Below are 18,141 nucleotides of genomic sequence, written 5' to 3'. Positions count from 1 at the left end.
TCAACAGATGTGGCTCAGTTGCATCATTGTTTAGAAAAGCAGACAATATTATCAAAAAACATCATATTTTAGTTACACCACTGCTTAGAATGGCAATCTTATCAAAAGACTAATGTCAGCAGCTGTGACCTTTGGATCTTCAGCTGATATAACTATTCTAATAATGGGCAGAATCTACCTTCAGCCTCGTGAACACTAAAGGTCTCACTGACAGTTACAAAGGTTGCTGGCTATTGTAGGACAATTTCCTGTCACAATTTTTGACAGTCCATGAGCTGGGAAAACATTTTTATTTAAAGGTCAACCACCACCTCAATGTCTTTTTTTCCTACATTTTTAACTTTGAATAGGACATAATGTATATTCATTAAAGGGTGACATAATAGAACAATCTCCAGAGAAGAATTTTTAAACTTATTGTCCCATGACAGTTTTAATCCTTCCTTTCCTATAACAGATTCTGTGTGGCACATAGCAGCAGCAAAACTAGCCTTTAATGAAGCTAATGAAGTTCAAACATCTTGTGGAAGAAGAAAGTTGAAAACTTAGTCTCTTCACTGCAAAACATTTCCACTAAGTGGACTCTCGAAACAGAAGATCCGTTTGAAATTAAATTATTTCCTTTCTCACAGCTCTTCAAATTCCTGATTTGAAGTTCGTTGCTCTGCTGTTTTCCTGACTATACCTCCACTGCCTGTGGCGTATTGAACTGGACTAGCTTCTGATTTTCTGGCCATGACTCTGCTCTTCCATTTCATTCATGGATCATTCTCTGCTCTTCCATTGGCCTGCTGGATCATCCCTTGCTCCTCAACCGTTTTCCAGTATGAATTTTAACTTCCCTGTTGGCCTCAGAGGTCAAACTCTACTGTCTACTGTATAATCTCCACTTCTTGAGTGGTTCCTGAATCAACAATTTTCTTTTCTGGTTTTTGAACTGGGCTTCTCTCTGGCATTGGTTCCAAGACTGATTGCTGCAGTCATAAAGCTGTATTTATCATACAGAACTGGGATTCGGTTTGCCGTACATGACACTAGTCATCCTTTGGTCTTTCTGAATGAGATTGCTAAATAAAATTGGCAGAGATTGCAAGAGTACATTGCTTACTAAGAAAAATTAATGAACACAATCCAATGAAAACTAATACAGCAGGAAGATACAGTGAAAGTGAAGGATTGGAAAAAACGTGAATGAATATTTTCTAGATGGCAAGTTGTTTTGCATTTCACTTCACTGAGCCATCATATCTACATTGATAACATTTTGAGAGAATTGAAACCTCCAAATAAACTAAGAAAGTAACGCCAAGTTTCACAGCAGACTTGTACGAATGGCCCTACTTTTGCTGGTGCACAATCGATGTAGAAACATTGTACCTGCATTGCTCTAGTATAAATTGTTGATCTAGCAAGAGCTTATGTACCTGGCATAGGTATCAAAATATTCTACTGAACAGGCCAATGTGTTGAAAGAGCAAGAGCAAGCTTTACCTCTATATTTATTGGCTTTTCAGTTTAGAGACAAATTGAAGCATGTTTGTTTCATGCACAACTGCCAACCCGCCTCACTCCCCCATAAAAACATAAAATACTTCACCAGATATATCATGAATTGGTACATGGGTACAATAGATTGCAGGCTACAATTCACATTTATAGTATTAGAAATAAAAAAGCCTTTTCCAAGTCTCCTTACACGATCTCATAGCATGCTAAAGCAATTCATATGACATTACTAGGAAGTGTGGTCACGATTGTAATGTAGGGTAGTCCGGCAGCCAAATGGTACAAAATACCAAATGAAATAAAATATTAGGATTAGATATTTCTGGCGATGTTGGTCAAGGAATAAAGACTACTTCATAACTTGATGTGGTGAGGAAATTCTGCTCAAAGGATTTGGTCCTGGGCTACCTATAACCAACAGATCTAAAGTAGGGCAATATGAGATGAGAGAACACCAACAATAGTTCTATGCAATCTACTTCCTCTTTCGTCAACTAAGAGAATTGTAACAACGAATAAAACTGAGAATAGTCAGATTTCTATCTGTTTGAAGATAAAATTATGACAGCACATATTCTTCCAGTATCCTATGTAGACAAACCCAAGTGAAATCAAGCAGCGATAATATAACATTATCCAAAAATAAACCCATCTTACAACAATAGCCAAAAAATCATGACACAAATTTAGCCTTTAGAACTGGAATGACAGGAAATTGGAATCCAGTAAATTAAAACTGTAAGGATTTGATTTTGAGCTTAGTTATTTTGCCAAGAAGAGTCTAGGAGTACACTACTAAACCATTCTTTTGAAATATAACTTGTTTCTCTTTGACCCAGTCTATTGCACTTAGTTGTGACCTACGAATCCATTTGGATTTTCAGAAGGCTTTCGATAAGGTCCCACACAAAAGGTTAGTAAACAAAATTAGAGTCCACGGGATTGGGGGTAATATACTGGCATGGATTGAGAATTGATTAACAGAGTAAGAATAAACAGCTCATCCTCAGGTTGGCAGGCTGTGACTAGTGGGGTGCTGCAAGGATCAATGCTTGGGCCCCCAGCTATTCTCAATTTATATCAATGATTTGGATATGAGGACCAAATGTAATATTTCCAAGTTTGCTGATGACAAAAAACTAGGTAGGAATGTGAATTGTGAGGAAGATGCAAAGAGGCTTCAAGGGGACTTAGGCAGGCTTAGTGAATGACAAGAACATGACAGATGGAATATAATGTCAAAAAATGTAAAGTTATCCATTCTGGTAGGAAAAACAGAAATGCAGACTATTTTTTAAATGGTGAGAGATGGGGAAGTGTTTACGTCCAAGGGGACCTGGATGTCCTTGTTCATGAGTCACTGAAAGCTGGCATGCAGGTGCAGAAAAAGACTAGGAAGGCAGATGGTATGTTGGCCTTTATTGCAAGAGGATTTGAGCCCAAAAGTAAACATGTCTTGTATAGAGCCCTGGTAAGACTGTGCCTGGAGTATTATGTACAGTTTTTGTCTCCTTAGCCAAAAAAGGATATGCTTGCCATAGAGGGAGTGCAACAGAGGTTCACCGGACTGATTCCTGGGGTGGTGGGTTGCCCTATGAGGAGACTGAGCCTGTATTCACTAGGATTTAGAAGAATGAGGGGCAATCTCGTTGAAACATTCCCAACATTCCCCCAGCTGGGAGGGGTGGTGGGGTGTAGGATGGGTTCTAGAACCAGAGAACACAGCCTCAGACTATGAGGTAGGCTATTTAGGACTGAGATGAGGAGCAATTTCTTCACTCAAAGGGTGGTAAATCTTTGGAATCCTCTCCACAGAGGGCTGTGAAAGCTCAGTCATTTGAGTATGTCTAAGACAGAGATTGATAGATTTCTAGTTGGTAAAGACATCACGGGATATGGGGATAGTGCGTGTGTTGAGCTGGAAGATCAGCCTTTATCTATTGAATGGTGGAACAGGCTCAAGGGACCGAATGGCCTACTCCTGCTCCTATTTCCTGTGTTCCTATGTTCCATCGAGGAACACTATATCAGTGTGTCTCCTGCCAATGCAAGATGGCAGCAAAGATGGCCACTGATGCCAAATTGTGCATGTGCACTTGTCTGCACATGTGCTAGAAAAAATGATCAATTTTATCCTTCCAAACTTGGATTGTGTTAGGGACTATATTTAAATTTAAAAATACCATTGTAAATTGATATGGCATGATCAATGAAATGAGTGGAGAATTGCAGTAATACAGAAGAGAAATCAGAATATAAATGGGTCCACAGAGGCTACTCACAGATAGAATAACCAATAAATGGAAAGTGCTGGACAGAATGACCAGGTCCTGCAGCATTTGCGTAAAAGCTCGGGTTAACAGGTCAGAGCGCTGAACCTTTTCTAGAACCGAAAGGTAAATCCTAGATTCCTCACCAAAGATATTTGGGAGGATTTTCTCCCCGTTGGGTGGGCCGGTTGGGAGCGGACACAGATGGGCATGGAGCCGATCGCCACCCACGATCGGCTGTGCACTACCATTTTACGTGGGTGGGCCAATTAAGGCCTGCCCAGCGTGATGCGCACCCGGAAATGCTCAGCACTACCTGGGAAGGCAGGGAGAGGAGGGAGAGTCAGGGCCTGCATTGAGGTTAATTTAAATAATAAAACATTGAAAAAAATAAGAAATAAAATTACTCAGACATGTCCCCTCATGTGACATTGTCTCGAGCTAGAACAGGTTTATGAATTTTCATAAGATATTTTATTTAATTAATAAATACTTCATGAAACCTCATCCCACCCGTGGATGAGGTTTCATGAAAAATGCGAAGGCCGTCTGGGCTCTTGGCCTGCCCACCAACCTTAAGGTTGGCCGGGCAGCCTGGCAATCACTTTAATTAGTTAATTAATGGCCTTAACAGGCCTTTGACAGTTCAGCGGATGCACAGCTGATTCCAGTGCGCGCCCACTGAACTGAAGGTTGGAATGATGCACGCCTAATGTCACCGTGCATCATTTTACACGTTGGCATGCGGGCCCTGCCCCCACACGCCAAACGGAAGATTCTGGGCATAATTGCAGTTTATTTTCCTGTGTTTCTGTCCTGGTCGCTGGCTACACCATTGCTCCCAATGACGTCACGGAGTAAACAATACAACTGCGCATGCACCAATTGGCAGCAAACGCAGCCATCTTTTACCAGTTTAGTGATCTTTACTGAGTCTACTTTAGGGCCAAATGGCCTACACCCACTCCTATTTCTTGTGCTCCTATGTTCCATTGAGGGACACTATCTTTTACCACTGTTAAGTGATCTTTCGATGAGTCTACTTTAGATCTACAATAGAGGGAAAGAAATAACCCCTGAGCATCATTTGAATTATAATTACAGACAATTCATTTCAATCTCATGGTCCATTTGCTCATTCCACTCGTCTTCTACCAGGATCTGAGTCATGCACGGCTCATATGATGCACGGCTCATATGATGCACGGCTCATATGATGCACGGCTCATATGATGCACGGCTCATATGATGCACGGCTCATATGATGCACGGCTCATATGATGCACGGCTCATATGATGCACGGCTCATATGATGCACGGCTCATATGATGCACGGCTCATATGATGCACGGCTCATATGATGCACGGCTCATATGATGCACGGCTCATATGATGCACGGCTCATATGATGCACGGCTCATATGATGCACTCCAAATAGCGAAGAAAAGCAGATTATCCTTGGTGTCTTCAAAGAACCATCTAACATGACATAATAGCTCCTTGCTACACAGGCCTTCATTTAAAATAGGGACTCTGATGCTGCAATTCATGTCCAACTGTCAGGATAACTTGTCCTTTTAATAGCAGCAGTAGTAAAAAGCTACTCAACCTTGATGGTCACAACAGATAATGACATTTACAAGTGCAGCAACAATCTTTGCATCAATTCAAGTATTTTTAATTCCAACAAACCTAATCACCAATACCAGGTAACCTCAGTACTACAGTTAAACCTTCCCCTAAGTTTGCTGTTCCTCTTCTAGACAGAGGGGGGCATAGGCTACACAGATGAGCAACAAAAACAAATAGCAGAGGTTTCTAAATTCACTGACATTTATTTGATCGTGATACCAAAAGGTATTTAATTCACAATCTACACTGGCCCTTTTTCTCAACTAGTTACTCTGTCTTTTTCTCATTCTATTGTCTGCAGACTTTAAAAATACAACTTTAAGATTACTTAACTCGCTACATTACATTCAACCTAATCTTTTTTTAAACTCAAGATGCTGTCCTGCACTATTGACTTTTTCTCTTCACCTTGATTTTTCAATTAAGACGACATTTTGCACTGTTAGATTCTTATTTTAGGTATGTTCTTGGGTTCTGAATCAGTGGTTATGCTGTTAGCAAGCCACGATTGAGAAATGCTTAAAAGTTGTATGAGAAAAGTCATTTTTTTTTGATATTTGGGTCTCCAAATTACAAACATTCTGGTAGTAGTTAGTCATTTTTATAATCTGAAAGTGTCTCCCATTTCATAATATTAAATTAAAATAAAATTGTTTGAGAAAATATACAAAACAAGCTTACCAGCAGCCACTGCAGAGCACATGACAAAAAACATGCCAACAGCAATTCTCTTCAGAGGCGAAGGCAACAGGCCTTTCTTCTTTAACATGGGATCTACCACTTTGTCTTTCACAGGGATCAGGATCAGAATGAGGACTGCATCAAACATGGTGAACCAAGCTGCTGGAAGCTGTAGAAAAGCATTGTTGGGACATAATTTATTAATTTCTGATTTCACTTTTTAAAAGTGAAGGCGTAACAGTATACAAACTATGCACTGTTTTTCTCTGTTACAAACTGCATTAATATTTACTGTAAAACAGCGTTGCAATTTTGCCTTTACTAAATAAAACAGATCTGTGAATATTTATATTGGAGGTGTTACAACCTATCCATTAATTGTTTTAACCAGTAGTGTTCCTCTACTGCTCTCTCTCTCAAATGTAATGCAACAGAAAACTGTTCTTTAAATATATCAAGAGACTTCATTGAACTGAGAGAAAGGACATTATGTATATGCTCCAATAATGCCAAGAAATGTGAATATTTCAATAAAGTCACGACATACAAATTCAAAATGCACAAATCATCATTCAAAAAGCCAACAGATCAATTGTATTACAAAGATAAACATTTCTGGCTATTTAAGAGTTAAATTAGAATTTTTAAACAAAATTAATAAGAATAAATTTTCTGTGTCCATTTAGTGCTGTTTTCTATCTACTATCAAGTAGCATCTTGCAGAACATTTTGGCAGTTGTAATGATTGGCAAATACTAAGTGACAAAATATTTACATCACCAGCAGTTGCCTCTCTGGTTTCACAAGCTAGGTCCAAATACTAGAATTCATATTTAATACAATATATTTTGGACTCATATTTGCCAATTGTTGCTAATTATGCAAAGCATTTAAGAGAGACAGATCCTTACTTCAAAAGGGTGGAGGAAATTGAATATGTGTGATCTTAATATTAAATAAACCTCAAAAATACTTCAGGGAATCTGCTTAATGTCCATAATCAGACTGTTCCTGGACAGAACTCAGTTTAAATCGACCAGGGAGCAGTTATGTGCAGCAGAAGGGAATCTCTCTTTTCTTCCAATGAAAAGCATGCCAACTTACAGTAATTGGTATGATTAATGATAACCCCCAACATTAAATCATAAGTCAACTTACCTCCTTATTCAGTTGCATAATTTTGCAAAAATCATGAAGCCACACTGAACTGCAAATATAAAGACCTATGTGCAAAGGCTGTCAGTCTGTTGTTGATAAAGGATATCTGTATGGTTAGGGACTAAGCTCAATTCATTCCTAAATGCACAGAATTAGATGGACTTCTTTTAAAAAAAAAGCAATGGAATATGCTGTCAACTATTACAATATCCCAAGTCACTTTTGTGAAAAATTTAATTTCTTTCTTTAATTTACATTATCTTTCTTGACAAATTCCTCCCTCATGTTATGGGACTTTTGTATGCTTCTACAGATTTAATTTAGCATCCACCACTTCCAACACCAGTCAAGGATTACATGACATCAAAGATATAGTCATGGATGTTTCTTATAGACTCACTAGTCCAGAAGTAGTCAAAAATATTCAAAATGCCAAGACAAGATGTACAGATTAGTTTGGTACTGCAGTGTAATTATTTGTCCCACCAGAGGTTGCAAACAAAATACATGAAGGCTTTTATGTGCAGAAATCAAATACAACCAAGCACAGTGCTTTTTATTTTAAAACAGTCAGGTTGCTAAAACATCATGCTAGTTGCCTTGAATGCATTTGTCAAAAAAATGTGACTACACTAGTTATCCAATTAAGATGAATGAAAACACTTTGGTTCAGTTTCACCTATGTTAAGGAGCACTGGTAAACAAAACCTGGAATAGCAGAACTAAACTTCCATCTCCAGCCATCTTTCCATTGCCTGGATTGAATCATGTGCAATAAAGCTACAGTTTTGCACCATGCTAACATAACAAGCAGTTGCTATATTCTTTCAGTTTTAAGGCAATGCTTAAATTAGCAATTGCTGCCATTTAAAACAATATAAAATATTGAAATATAACATTTAAGTTCCTTTTTACAGCTGGACCTATAATTTAGCATTACGTCGACACACTGGCAGCTTTTATGATATAGGTTTCTTATAATTCAAAGTGTCAAAAAATAACTAAAATGGCAAGATGCTATCTGCAAGCTTCATATCACCCAACAACTAATTCCCAACTTTTCCTGTCTTCCATCGATTCATTTCAAACTGTCCTGCATGGGTGGCTTTGACCCTTCATCTCAATTCTTCAGTTAAAAAACTCTTCACTATTGAAGTGCTTGGGTGCCAAAAACTAAAGATTATACTTAGTATTCTGTGAGAGTCACACTACTATATAACTTTAAAGAGGTTGGTAACACAAACTTCCTCAAATATAGGAGGAAATTGGAAATTGGCACCAGATTAGCAGAAGAAGTTCATATGAGTTCATAAAAATACTAAAACAAAAACAAAAAGTGCTGGAAAAACCTCAGCAGGTCTGACAGCATCTGTGGAGAGAAAGACAGAGTTAATGTTTCAAATCCGTATGACTCTTCTTCAAAACTAAAGAGAAGTAAAAATATGGTGAAAATATGTTTAAGGGGGGTGGAACAGGTGAAGCTGGACAGAAGGCCAGTGATAGGTGGAGGCAAAGGAGATATTGCAAAAGCTGTCATAAACAAAAGGTCGAAGGAGTGTTAATGGTGGTGACACTGGCTAAAGGAGGTGCTAATGGGGACATTAAGAGTAGAAAGCAGAATAAGCAAGTGGCAGGTGGCCCTAATGGGGCGGGGAACGGTGTGGGAAAAATATCAAAATAGGCTAAAAGGTGGGGATAAAACAAAGAATAAAAATGGAAATAATTTTTTTTAAATAATAGGTGGGAAAAAATATATATATAAAAATTAAATATTATAAGGGATGGAGGAGTGTTCATGGTCTAAACCCCACCTCTGTCACTTCCTCATTCGGCTTTCTATTCTTAATGTCATCATTAGCACCTCCTTTAGCCAGTATCACCGCCATCAACACCCCTTCGACCTTTTGTGTATGACATCTTTTGTAATCTCTCCTTTGCTTCCACCTATCGCTGGCCTTCTATCCAGCTTCATCTGTCCAGCAACCCCCCACCCACCTCCCCTTAAACAGTTTATATTTCACATATTTTTACTTCTCTTTGGTTCTGAAGAAGAATCATAGTTAACGTTTTGAGTCCGTGTCTTTCTCTCCACAGATGCTATCAGATCTGAGTTTTTCCAGCACTTTTTGTTTTTGTTTCAGATTTTCAGGATCCACAGTATTTTGCCTTTATAAAAATACTAAAAGCCTGGTTTCTAATGCTACCTGTAGCTATATAAAAAGTTATGCTATGAGTACCAGATCATTATCAATAATTACATATTATTGGTGTCCAGACAAAAGTTACATTCTGTAGAGCTTTCATGATAATCGGTAGTCGTATGGCAGCAGAATTAAAAAAGTTATTTCAAAATGTCAACTACAAATATATAGTGTTCTTGTAATATAGCCAAATTAGCAACTGATAGGGGTGTGCCTTCCAAGGCCTCATTTTTAATGGGACCTCCAGGCACTGAACACTTACTTTATGCCAATTTTCAATATTTCTGAAATACACACTAAATTATCTATGAACCTCAGTTTTAAATAGATTTGTGATCTAATTTAATTTGCAAAGGATGAAGATTGCTGATTTTGTATTTCTAAAATAAATTCAACTGTAATACGCTCCAAAATCCCATATTTAGGTTACAAAACCTCTAATAATGTTTCTACAATTCAAGTTCTTAAAGTTCAGTTAAGCCTGAAATATTTCAAGTTCTATCTTGCTTCAGGAACTAAAATATAATATTTCAGCAAAATGGTGTATTATTAATCCCTCTATAGTGCATTTTAACAACCAGCCTCAACTTAAATTTATGTTTTACACAAACATCTTATATCACATGTTTCAGTACTGCTACTTAACCAATTCCTATTTTAATTTGCTTTGAGCTCCTGCACAAATAACTTCAACCGTTCACAAAAATCTGCTTGATGTGTTACACTTTTGGAATTGCTTTCCTTTTTCAACTTGGCCGACTTAGTTTGAATATTCTCAGTATTAGTGAAATATTTTTACCCACAAGCAGGTTCAAATATCTTTTGGATTATCAGAGCCTATCGCAAAGCAATCAGATTTTGCACTTAGGTTTGGTTGAGTGAAAACAACGAGATCAGTAATTGTTGTTAACAGTAGTTATAGGCCAAGGTTTAATCTATTGTCTTCTGTCTACAGTTGAAAGTAGAAAATAAAATATTTATTCAAAAGCAATAAGCCATTTTTCAGAGCTGCATTGAAAAGATGAAGCTAAAATGGATCAGAAGCCTCTTTGAAATAATATACCATAAATGCCAGTAGTTGCCACTTAAATCCCATTGTTTTATCACACATCCTAATGCCTTCTTCCAGTTCATCTCCACATCTTGAAGTAAGGAAACAAGTATTGATATGAGTGTTCTTTTAGTAAATTGCATAAAACAGTGTTATACAGCACTTCAGAAAGCATCACCATCATAATTAAATAAAGGATCTAGACAATGAACGTCTGTGCTATGCAATTGATCTTTCAAACTTTTGGCATAGCTTCAACATAAAATACTTCCAGGTCAGTTATAGCTTCCTTTACGCTGTACCAATGAGCTTCAGCCACATGCTCACAGCTGTGCTTCCTACAGCACGAGTGTTATATTCTAGCACTCAGAGCAATCCATTTAATCTAAGCAACAATACAAGTGTAAGTAAGGAATTTATGCTAAGGATTTTGACTCAGTAGTAACTAGGATGCACGACAATTAGTCAAAGAAAAGAGACTTTGATATCATTATACTGAGTTGAATAAAATCTCAGCCTTGATATGAAAGGATAATGTTCTAATGCACTGCACCATCAGTGCATGTTAAAATTACCCAGTTCATGTTAAAGTTATCCAAAAAATATGCTCGTGAGCTGAAAGAACTTGGCCTTTCAAAATGGTGCTTTATTCAAATTACCAGCACCTCCAAGAAAAACACACAAATATTAGAGTTAAAGGTATGCACAGAACACAAGATCTTTCTATTTATTAATCACTCATAAAATGCTAAATTCAGCCATCACTCAACATTTTTCTATGCTGTGAAACCTTGTTTTATGGCTCTTTGCGGTGAAGTTGCTTCTGACGCTCTCAGGGGTCAATAAAGAACCCAATTAATTCTTTAAATATTTCTTCTGTATACTAATCTTGTTTGAGTGCTGATTTGCAGAGTTTATAAAGTTATGAAGTATTGGGCCCAACATTCATATTTTTGTCAATTTCAAGAATGTGACAGCTTAGCTTTTAGATAGTCTCAATGGATTCCAATAACATCATACATTATAGTCCTACGAGTGCAATATTCTAGCTCTCAGAGCAATTCATTGAGCAAGGACGCTTGCTCAACTACAATAGAAACAAACCCTTCCTTGGATGATCCAACTAAGAGAAGGAAATCTGTTTGTAGGGACAGCATTAACAATAGCAATAAAACAGTTCCTTTTTGCATTTTCTATTATGTTTAGCTCACTTCTCATTCATTTGCTGGTTCTAACAAAAGGGTGCAGATCCAAAACATCAGCTTGTCTTTGTCCTCTATAGATGCGTATGAATCTACCATGCAGTTCTAGCATCTTCTATTTTTATTTCTGATTTTGAACATTTGGTTTAATTTGTGTTATTTGAAACACTAATATTTCTATTTCTCCAAGAATGCAGCCTCATTTTCATCAGGCATTCTGCAGTCTATAAGGACATTCAGCCCCTCGAGCTTGCTCCACCAACTAACAAGATCATGGTTGATCCAATAATGGCCCGAACTCCACCCTCCTGCCTGCCCCCCACAACCTTTGTAGATTAAAAATACATCTAATTCACCCATGAATATATTCAATGATCCAGCCTCCACTGCTCCTTGGGGTAGAGTACCCCAAAGATTAATCACAGAATGTTATAGTGCAGAAGGAAGCTATTCAGCCCATTGTGTCTGCACCACTCTCTGAATGAGCATTATGACTTAGTGCCATTCTCTTGCCTTTTCCTGTACCTTGAACATTGTTTCTATTCAAATAATCACCCCATGCTCGCTTTAATGCCGCAATTGTACCTGCCTCCATCACACTTCCAGGCAGTGCATTCCAGGCTCAAAGCACTCGTGTGAAAAAGACTTTTCTCACATCACATTTGCTTCTTTTGCAAATCACTTTAAATCTGTGCCCTCTCATTCTCTATCCTTTTGCAAGCTGGAACAGTTTCTCCTCGTCTACTCTAGCCCCCTCATGATTTTCTCTTAGCCTTCTCCTCTCCAAGGAGAACGGTCCCAACCTTTTCAGTTATGAAGATAATTGAAGTTTCTCATAACTGAAACAATTCCTGTAAATCTCTTCTGCTCTCTCCAATTATTTCATCTGCTTCCTACTCTGCAGCTCCCAGAACTGTATACAATACTCTAGCTGAGGTCTAACTAGTGTCTTATATAGGCTCAGCATAATCTCCCAGCTCTTGTACTCTAAGCCCCTATTAATAAAGCCCAAGATACTATATGCTTTATTAACTGCTCTCTCCACCTGCCCTGCCACCTTCAATGATCTATGCACATATTCACCCAGGTCCCTCTGCTCCAACACCCCCTTAAGAATTGTACCCCTTATTTTATATTGTCTCTCCATGTTCTTCCTACCAAAATGCATCAAATCACATTTCTCCGCATTGAACTTCATCTGCCACCTGTCTGCCCACTCCACCAATTTGTCTATGTCCTTTTGAAGTTCTATACTGTCCTCCTCAGTTTACAATGCTTCCAAGTTTCGTATCATCTGCAAACTTTGAAATTGCCCCCTGCACACCAAAATCTCGACCATTAATATATATCAGAAAAAGTAAGGATCCCAATACCAGCCCCTGGGGAGCTCCACTACAAATCTTCCTCCAGCCCAAAACATATCCATTGACCATTATCCTGTTTCCTATTACTCAGCCAATTTTGTATCCATGCTGCTACTGTCCCTTTTATTCCATGAGCTCCAACTTTTCTCACAGGCCTGTTGTGTGGCACTGTATCAAATGCCTTTTGAAAGTCCATGTACACCACATCAACAGCATTACCCTCACCAACCCTCTCTGTTACCTCTTCAAAAAATCCAGCAAGTTAATTAAACATGATTTCCCCTTTAGAAATCCATGCCGGCTCTTCCTAATCAACCCACATTTTTCCATGTGACTATTAATTCTAACATGAAAAATTGTTTCAAGAAGCTTTCCCAGCACTGAAGTTAAACTTAATTGCTGGTCTTATCCTTACAACCTTTTTTGAACAAGGGCGTAATGTTTGCATTTCTCCAGCCCTCTGGCATCTCCCGAGACTAGGGAAGACTGAAAGGTTATGGCCCGTGCACCTGCAATTTCCTCTCTTACGTCCTTCAATATCCTTAGATACATCTTATCTAGTCCTGGTGCCTTGTCAACTTTAAGTAACAGCAGTTTATCCAACACTTCCTCATCAATTTTGAACCCTTCTACTGACAGAGTTTCCTCCTCTGTTACTGTGGCCTCGGTAAAGACAGATGCAAAGTATTCATTTAACACCTCAGCCAAGCCCCTGCCTCCAACTGTAAATCCCCTTTTTGGTCCCACTCCTCCTTTACCACCCCCTTACTATTTGTGTACTAATAAAATACTTTGGGATTCCCCTTTATGTTGGCTGCCCGCCTTTTCTCTTAACATCTCTTTGCTTCGCTTATTTGCTTCCTTACCTCCCCTCTGAACATTCTGTATTCCGCTTGATGCTTGATTTTATTTTCTACAGACACCTGTCATAAGCACACTTTTTCTTCTTCATCTTAATTTCTATCTCCTTTTTCATCCAAGGAGCTCCGGATTTGTTTGCCCTACTTTTCCCTTTTGAGGGAATATACCTTGACTGTGCCGAGGCTTCATACCTCATTCACTACAACAAGCGCCACACCATCTCAGCCAGGGAGAGCCAGAGCGCCGTCCACCTCATGCTGCCAAGGGGACTGGCCAAACACGTCATCTCCGAAGGCACCAAAGTGGTCACCAAATACACCAACTCCATTTAGATCGACCATTCTAAAGATTATAAGTAGCCAACTTAGTGCGACTTACAATTGGGTGCTGGAGTTGAGCGCTTCAGTGAGTTAAGTGGAGGAAGGAAAAGAGGCATTTGGTTGCTTTTGCCTAAAGATTTTCAGCCTCCAGGAATTGATTCTTGCTCTGCTACAGGAGAAGAAGCTGGTTAATTGGGGAGTATCTGGTAAGTGATTAAGGCTTATTCTATTCGTAAGGCTCAAAATAGTGCATTTTGAGAGAGAGGTGAGCAGGAGAGGTTAAAAGGCACGGATCAAGAGGCCTACCTGAGGTGAGACCAGCTCAGTGGAGTAACGTCACGAACCACAATGTGATGCAAATGCAGGGAATCCAGCTGATTGGAGGGTAGGATTGGTGAGTATTTCTAGTCTCTAAAGTAAAAGTAAGGTCTTTAGTTTGTGTTTAGGTCTTTAGGCATTTTTCTCTATTCCTTAAAAACAGCTTGTTAAGTATAAGATCGATACTGGTGCAAAAAATAATTACAATAAAATGTAAAAGAGCAGGGATACTAGAGTAATTAATTAAAAAATTGAATAAAATACCATAGTGATAGCAGGACGAGTATTGTGTTGCTGCGGCAGCATTTGGGGTCTGCTGGATACCAAGGTGATCCAGAGCGAACACATATGTCGTAAGTGCTTGCAGCTCAAGGAACTTCAGATTCAAGTTGAGGAGCTGAAGTCCCAGCTTCAGTCCCAATGCAGACATTGTGCCACATCAGGAAGGGGGAAAATTACCTGGACACTTTGCTCCAGGAGGCGGTCACACCCCTCAGATTAGGTAATTCAAATTTGGTCTGTGATCAGGGACAGGAGGGTGTGACTGCAGGTGAGGCAGGTATGGGGGCCTAGGGGGGAGCGTTCAAGGAGTCTCAGCCCCTGCAATTGCCCAACAGTTACGAGGTTCTTGCAATCTGTGTGGACAAGAGTGAGGGCTGCACGGAGGATGAGCAAACTGACCATGGTACAGGGGGCCATTCAAGTGGGGAGAGGAAATAGGAACGTAGTAGTGGTAGGGGATAGTATGGTTAGGGGGACAGATACTGTTTTCTGCAGCTGTGAGTGTGAATCTCGAAAGCTGTGTTGCCTGCCCAGTGCCAGGTTTAAGGACATCTCCTCAGGACTGGAGGGAACTTGGAATGTGAGGGGAGGGATCCAGTTGTCGTCATCCACGTAGGTACCAACGACATTGATAGGACTAGAAAGGAGGTTCTGCTAAAAGAATTTCAACAATTGGGAGCTAAATTAAAAACCAGAATCTCCAAGGTAATAATCTCGGGACTACTACCTGAGCCACGGGCAAACTGGCATAGGGTAAATAAAGTCAAAGAGTTAAATGCATGGCTCAAAGATTGGTGTGGGAGGAATGGGTTTCAGCTCATGGGGCACTGGCACCAGTACTGGGTAGAAGGGAGCTGTTCCGGTGGGATGGGCTTCACTTGAACTGTGCTGGGATCAGTATCCTGGTGAATCGACTAACTAGGGCTGAAGAGAGGGCTTTAAACTAAATAGAGGAGGTGGAGGGTTCTGGAGGCAATACATAGGCTTACAAAGCAAAAGAATATGACATCATTGCAGGGCAGATATTTAGGTAATTATACCCAGAGTGTGACAGAAGGGATGGAGTGTACAAATATTAAAAAACAGCAGCCAATAGGGTCAAAGGGGGAAAAAGTGGTAAAAAGGCAAAAATAATGGTTCTTTACTTAAATGCAGTGTTTGGAACAAAATAAATGAATTAACAGCACAAATGGATATTATAGCCATTACGGAGATATGGTCACAAGGAGATCAAAGCTGGGAACTAAATATTCAGGGGTATGTGACTTTTCGAAAGGACAGGCAGGAAGGACAGGGCGGTGGGGTAGCTTTGTAAGTACGAGGTGGAATAAGTACGATAGCAAGAAATGATCTTGGATCGAAAGATGTAGAATCCATATGGGTGTAGGTAAAATAACAAGGGGAAGGTGATACTGGTGGGAGTAGTCTATAGACCTTCTAACAGTTGGTATACTGTAGGACAGACAGTAAATCAGGAGATAATGAGGGCATGTAAAAAAGGCAGTACATTAATCATGGATGACTTTAATCTTCACATAGATTGGGAAAATCAAATTGGCAGAGCTAGATACGAGCAAGAATTCATAGAATGTATTCAGACAGTTTCCTAGAACAATATGTTGTGGATCCAACCAGGGATCAGGCTATTTTGGATCTGTTGACGTATAATGAGGTAGGTTTAATAAATGATCTGAGCGTAAAAGATCCCCTAGGAAACAGTGACATGGTAGAATTGAACATTCAGTTTGAGAGTGAGAAACTGGGGTCAGAAACAACATTGCTAAATTCAAAAAAAGGTAATTGCAATGGAATTAAGGCAGAGTTGGCTGGAGTGGACTCGGAGAGGAGTTTCTGCAAAAAAGATGGTTGATGAACAATGGCAGACGTTAAATAAAATAGTTCATGACTCACAACAAAGATATATCTCAGTGAGAGAGAAGGATTCTAGGAAGGAGATAAACCAGCAATGGTTAACCAAGGTAGTTAAGGAGAGTATCAAATAGAAAGAAAAAACATACAATATGGCAAGTATTAGTGGTAAGCAGAGGATTGGAAGAGTTTTAAAAACCAACAAAGATGGCCAAAAAATAAATAAAGAGGGAGAAAATAAACTTTGAGGCTAAACTAGCAAGTAATATAAAAATTGACAGTAAACGCTTCTTTAAATATATAAAAAGGAACAAGAGGCAAAACTGAACATAGGCTCCTTAGAGAATGAGGCTGGGGAAATAATAATGGGGAACCAGGAAATGGCAGAGGAGTTGAATACATACTTTGCATCAGTCTTCACAGTAGAAGATGCTAATAGCATTCCAAAAATACTAAATAATCTTGGGGCAAAAGGAACGGGAGAAAATAAATACAACTATTTCTAGAGAAAAAGTACTATGGAAACTAATGGGGCTAAAGACTGATAAGTCCCCTGGACCTGATGGGTTGTATCCTAGGATATTAAAGGAAGTAGCTACAGAGATAGTGGATGTACTGGTAGTAATCTTCCAAGGATCCTTAGATTCTGGAAATGTCCCAGGGGATTGGAAAACTACCAATGTAATATCCTTATTCAAAAAAAGGAGACAAAAAACAGATAACTATTGGCCAATTGGCTTAACATCTGTCATTGGGAAAATGTTAGAGTCTATTATTAAGGATGTAATAGCAGAGCATTTAGAATTACATAATATAATCAAGCAGAAGGGGAAATCATGCTTGACAAATTTATTAGAAATTTCTGAGGAGGTAACAAGCAGGATAGACAAAGGGGAACCAGTAGATGTAATATAATTGGATTTCCAAAGACATTCGATAATGTACTGCACAAAAGGCTACTTAATAAGATAAGAGCCCATGGTGTCGGGGCTAGTATATTAGCATGGATAGAGGATTGGCTAAGGAATAGAAGACAGAGAGTTGGGATAAGGGGGACATTTTCAAGATGGCAACCTGTAACTCGTGGAGTGCCACAGGGATCAGTGCTGGGGCCACAATTATTTACTATATATTAATCTATTGAATGAGGGAAGTGAATGTACTATGACACAAAAATAGGTGGGAAGGCAATTGGTGAGGATGACACAAGGTGTCCACAGAGGAGTATAGACAGGTTAAGTGCGTGAGCAAAAACATGGCAGATGAAATATAGGTCAGGATTTTCCCCTCGGCAATTTGGGGGCGGGGCCCGGTCGCAAAGGGGAATCCCCGGCGTCATCCCGGTCCACTAAAATTTTTAGGAAGGCGGTGGGACAGCGAAATCAACTGAGGCCATTGACAGGCTAATTAAATTATAGAAAATGT

The 18,141-nt window shown here is 39.1% G+C and overlaps 1 protein-coding gene across 2 annotated transcripts in view; it reads right to left on the bottom strand.

The window, feature by feature from the left end:
* Positions 1–18,141, bottom strand: part of slc15a4 (solute carrier family 15 member 4) — an 87,511-nt gene that overhangs the window by 49,683 nt on the left and 19,687 nt on the right. For both annotated transcript variants that reach the window (XM_041203642.1, XM_041203641.1), the window contains exon 5: positions 6,091–6,259. In XM_041203642.1, the coding sequence (XP_041059576.1) occupies positions 6,091–6,259 (169 nt within the window). The remainder of the gene's footprint in view (positions 1–6,090; positions 6,260–18,141) is intronic.

This window comes from Carcharodon carcharias, chromosome 13 (genome assembly GCF_017639515.1).
Source record: "Carcharodon carcharias isolate sCarCar2 chromosome 13, sCarCar2.pri, whole genome shotgun sequence".
Taxonomy (NCBI): Eukaryota; Metazoa; Chordata; class Chondrichthyes; order Lamniformes; family Lamnidae; genus Carcharodon; species Carcharodon carcharias.
Note: the sequence above shows the minus strand (reverse complement) of the source record. Positions and strands in the feature narration are given on the sequence as shown.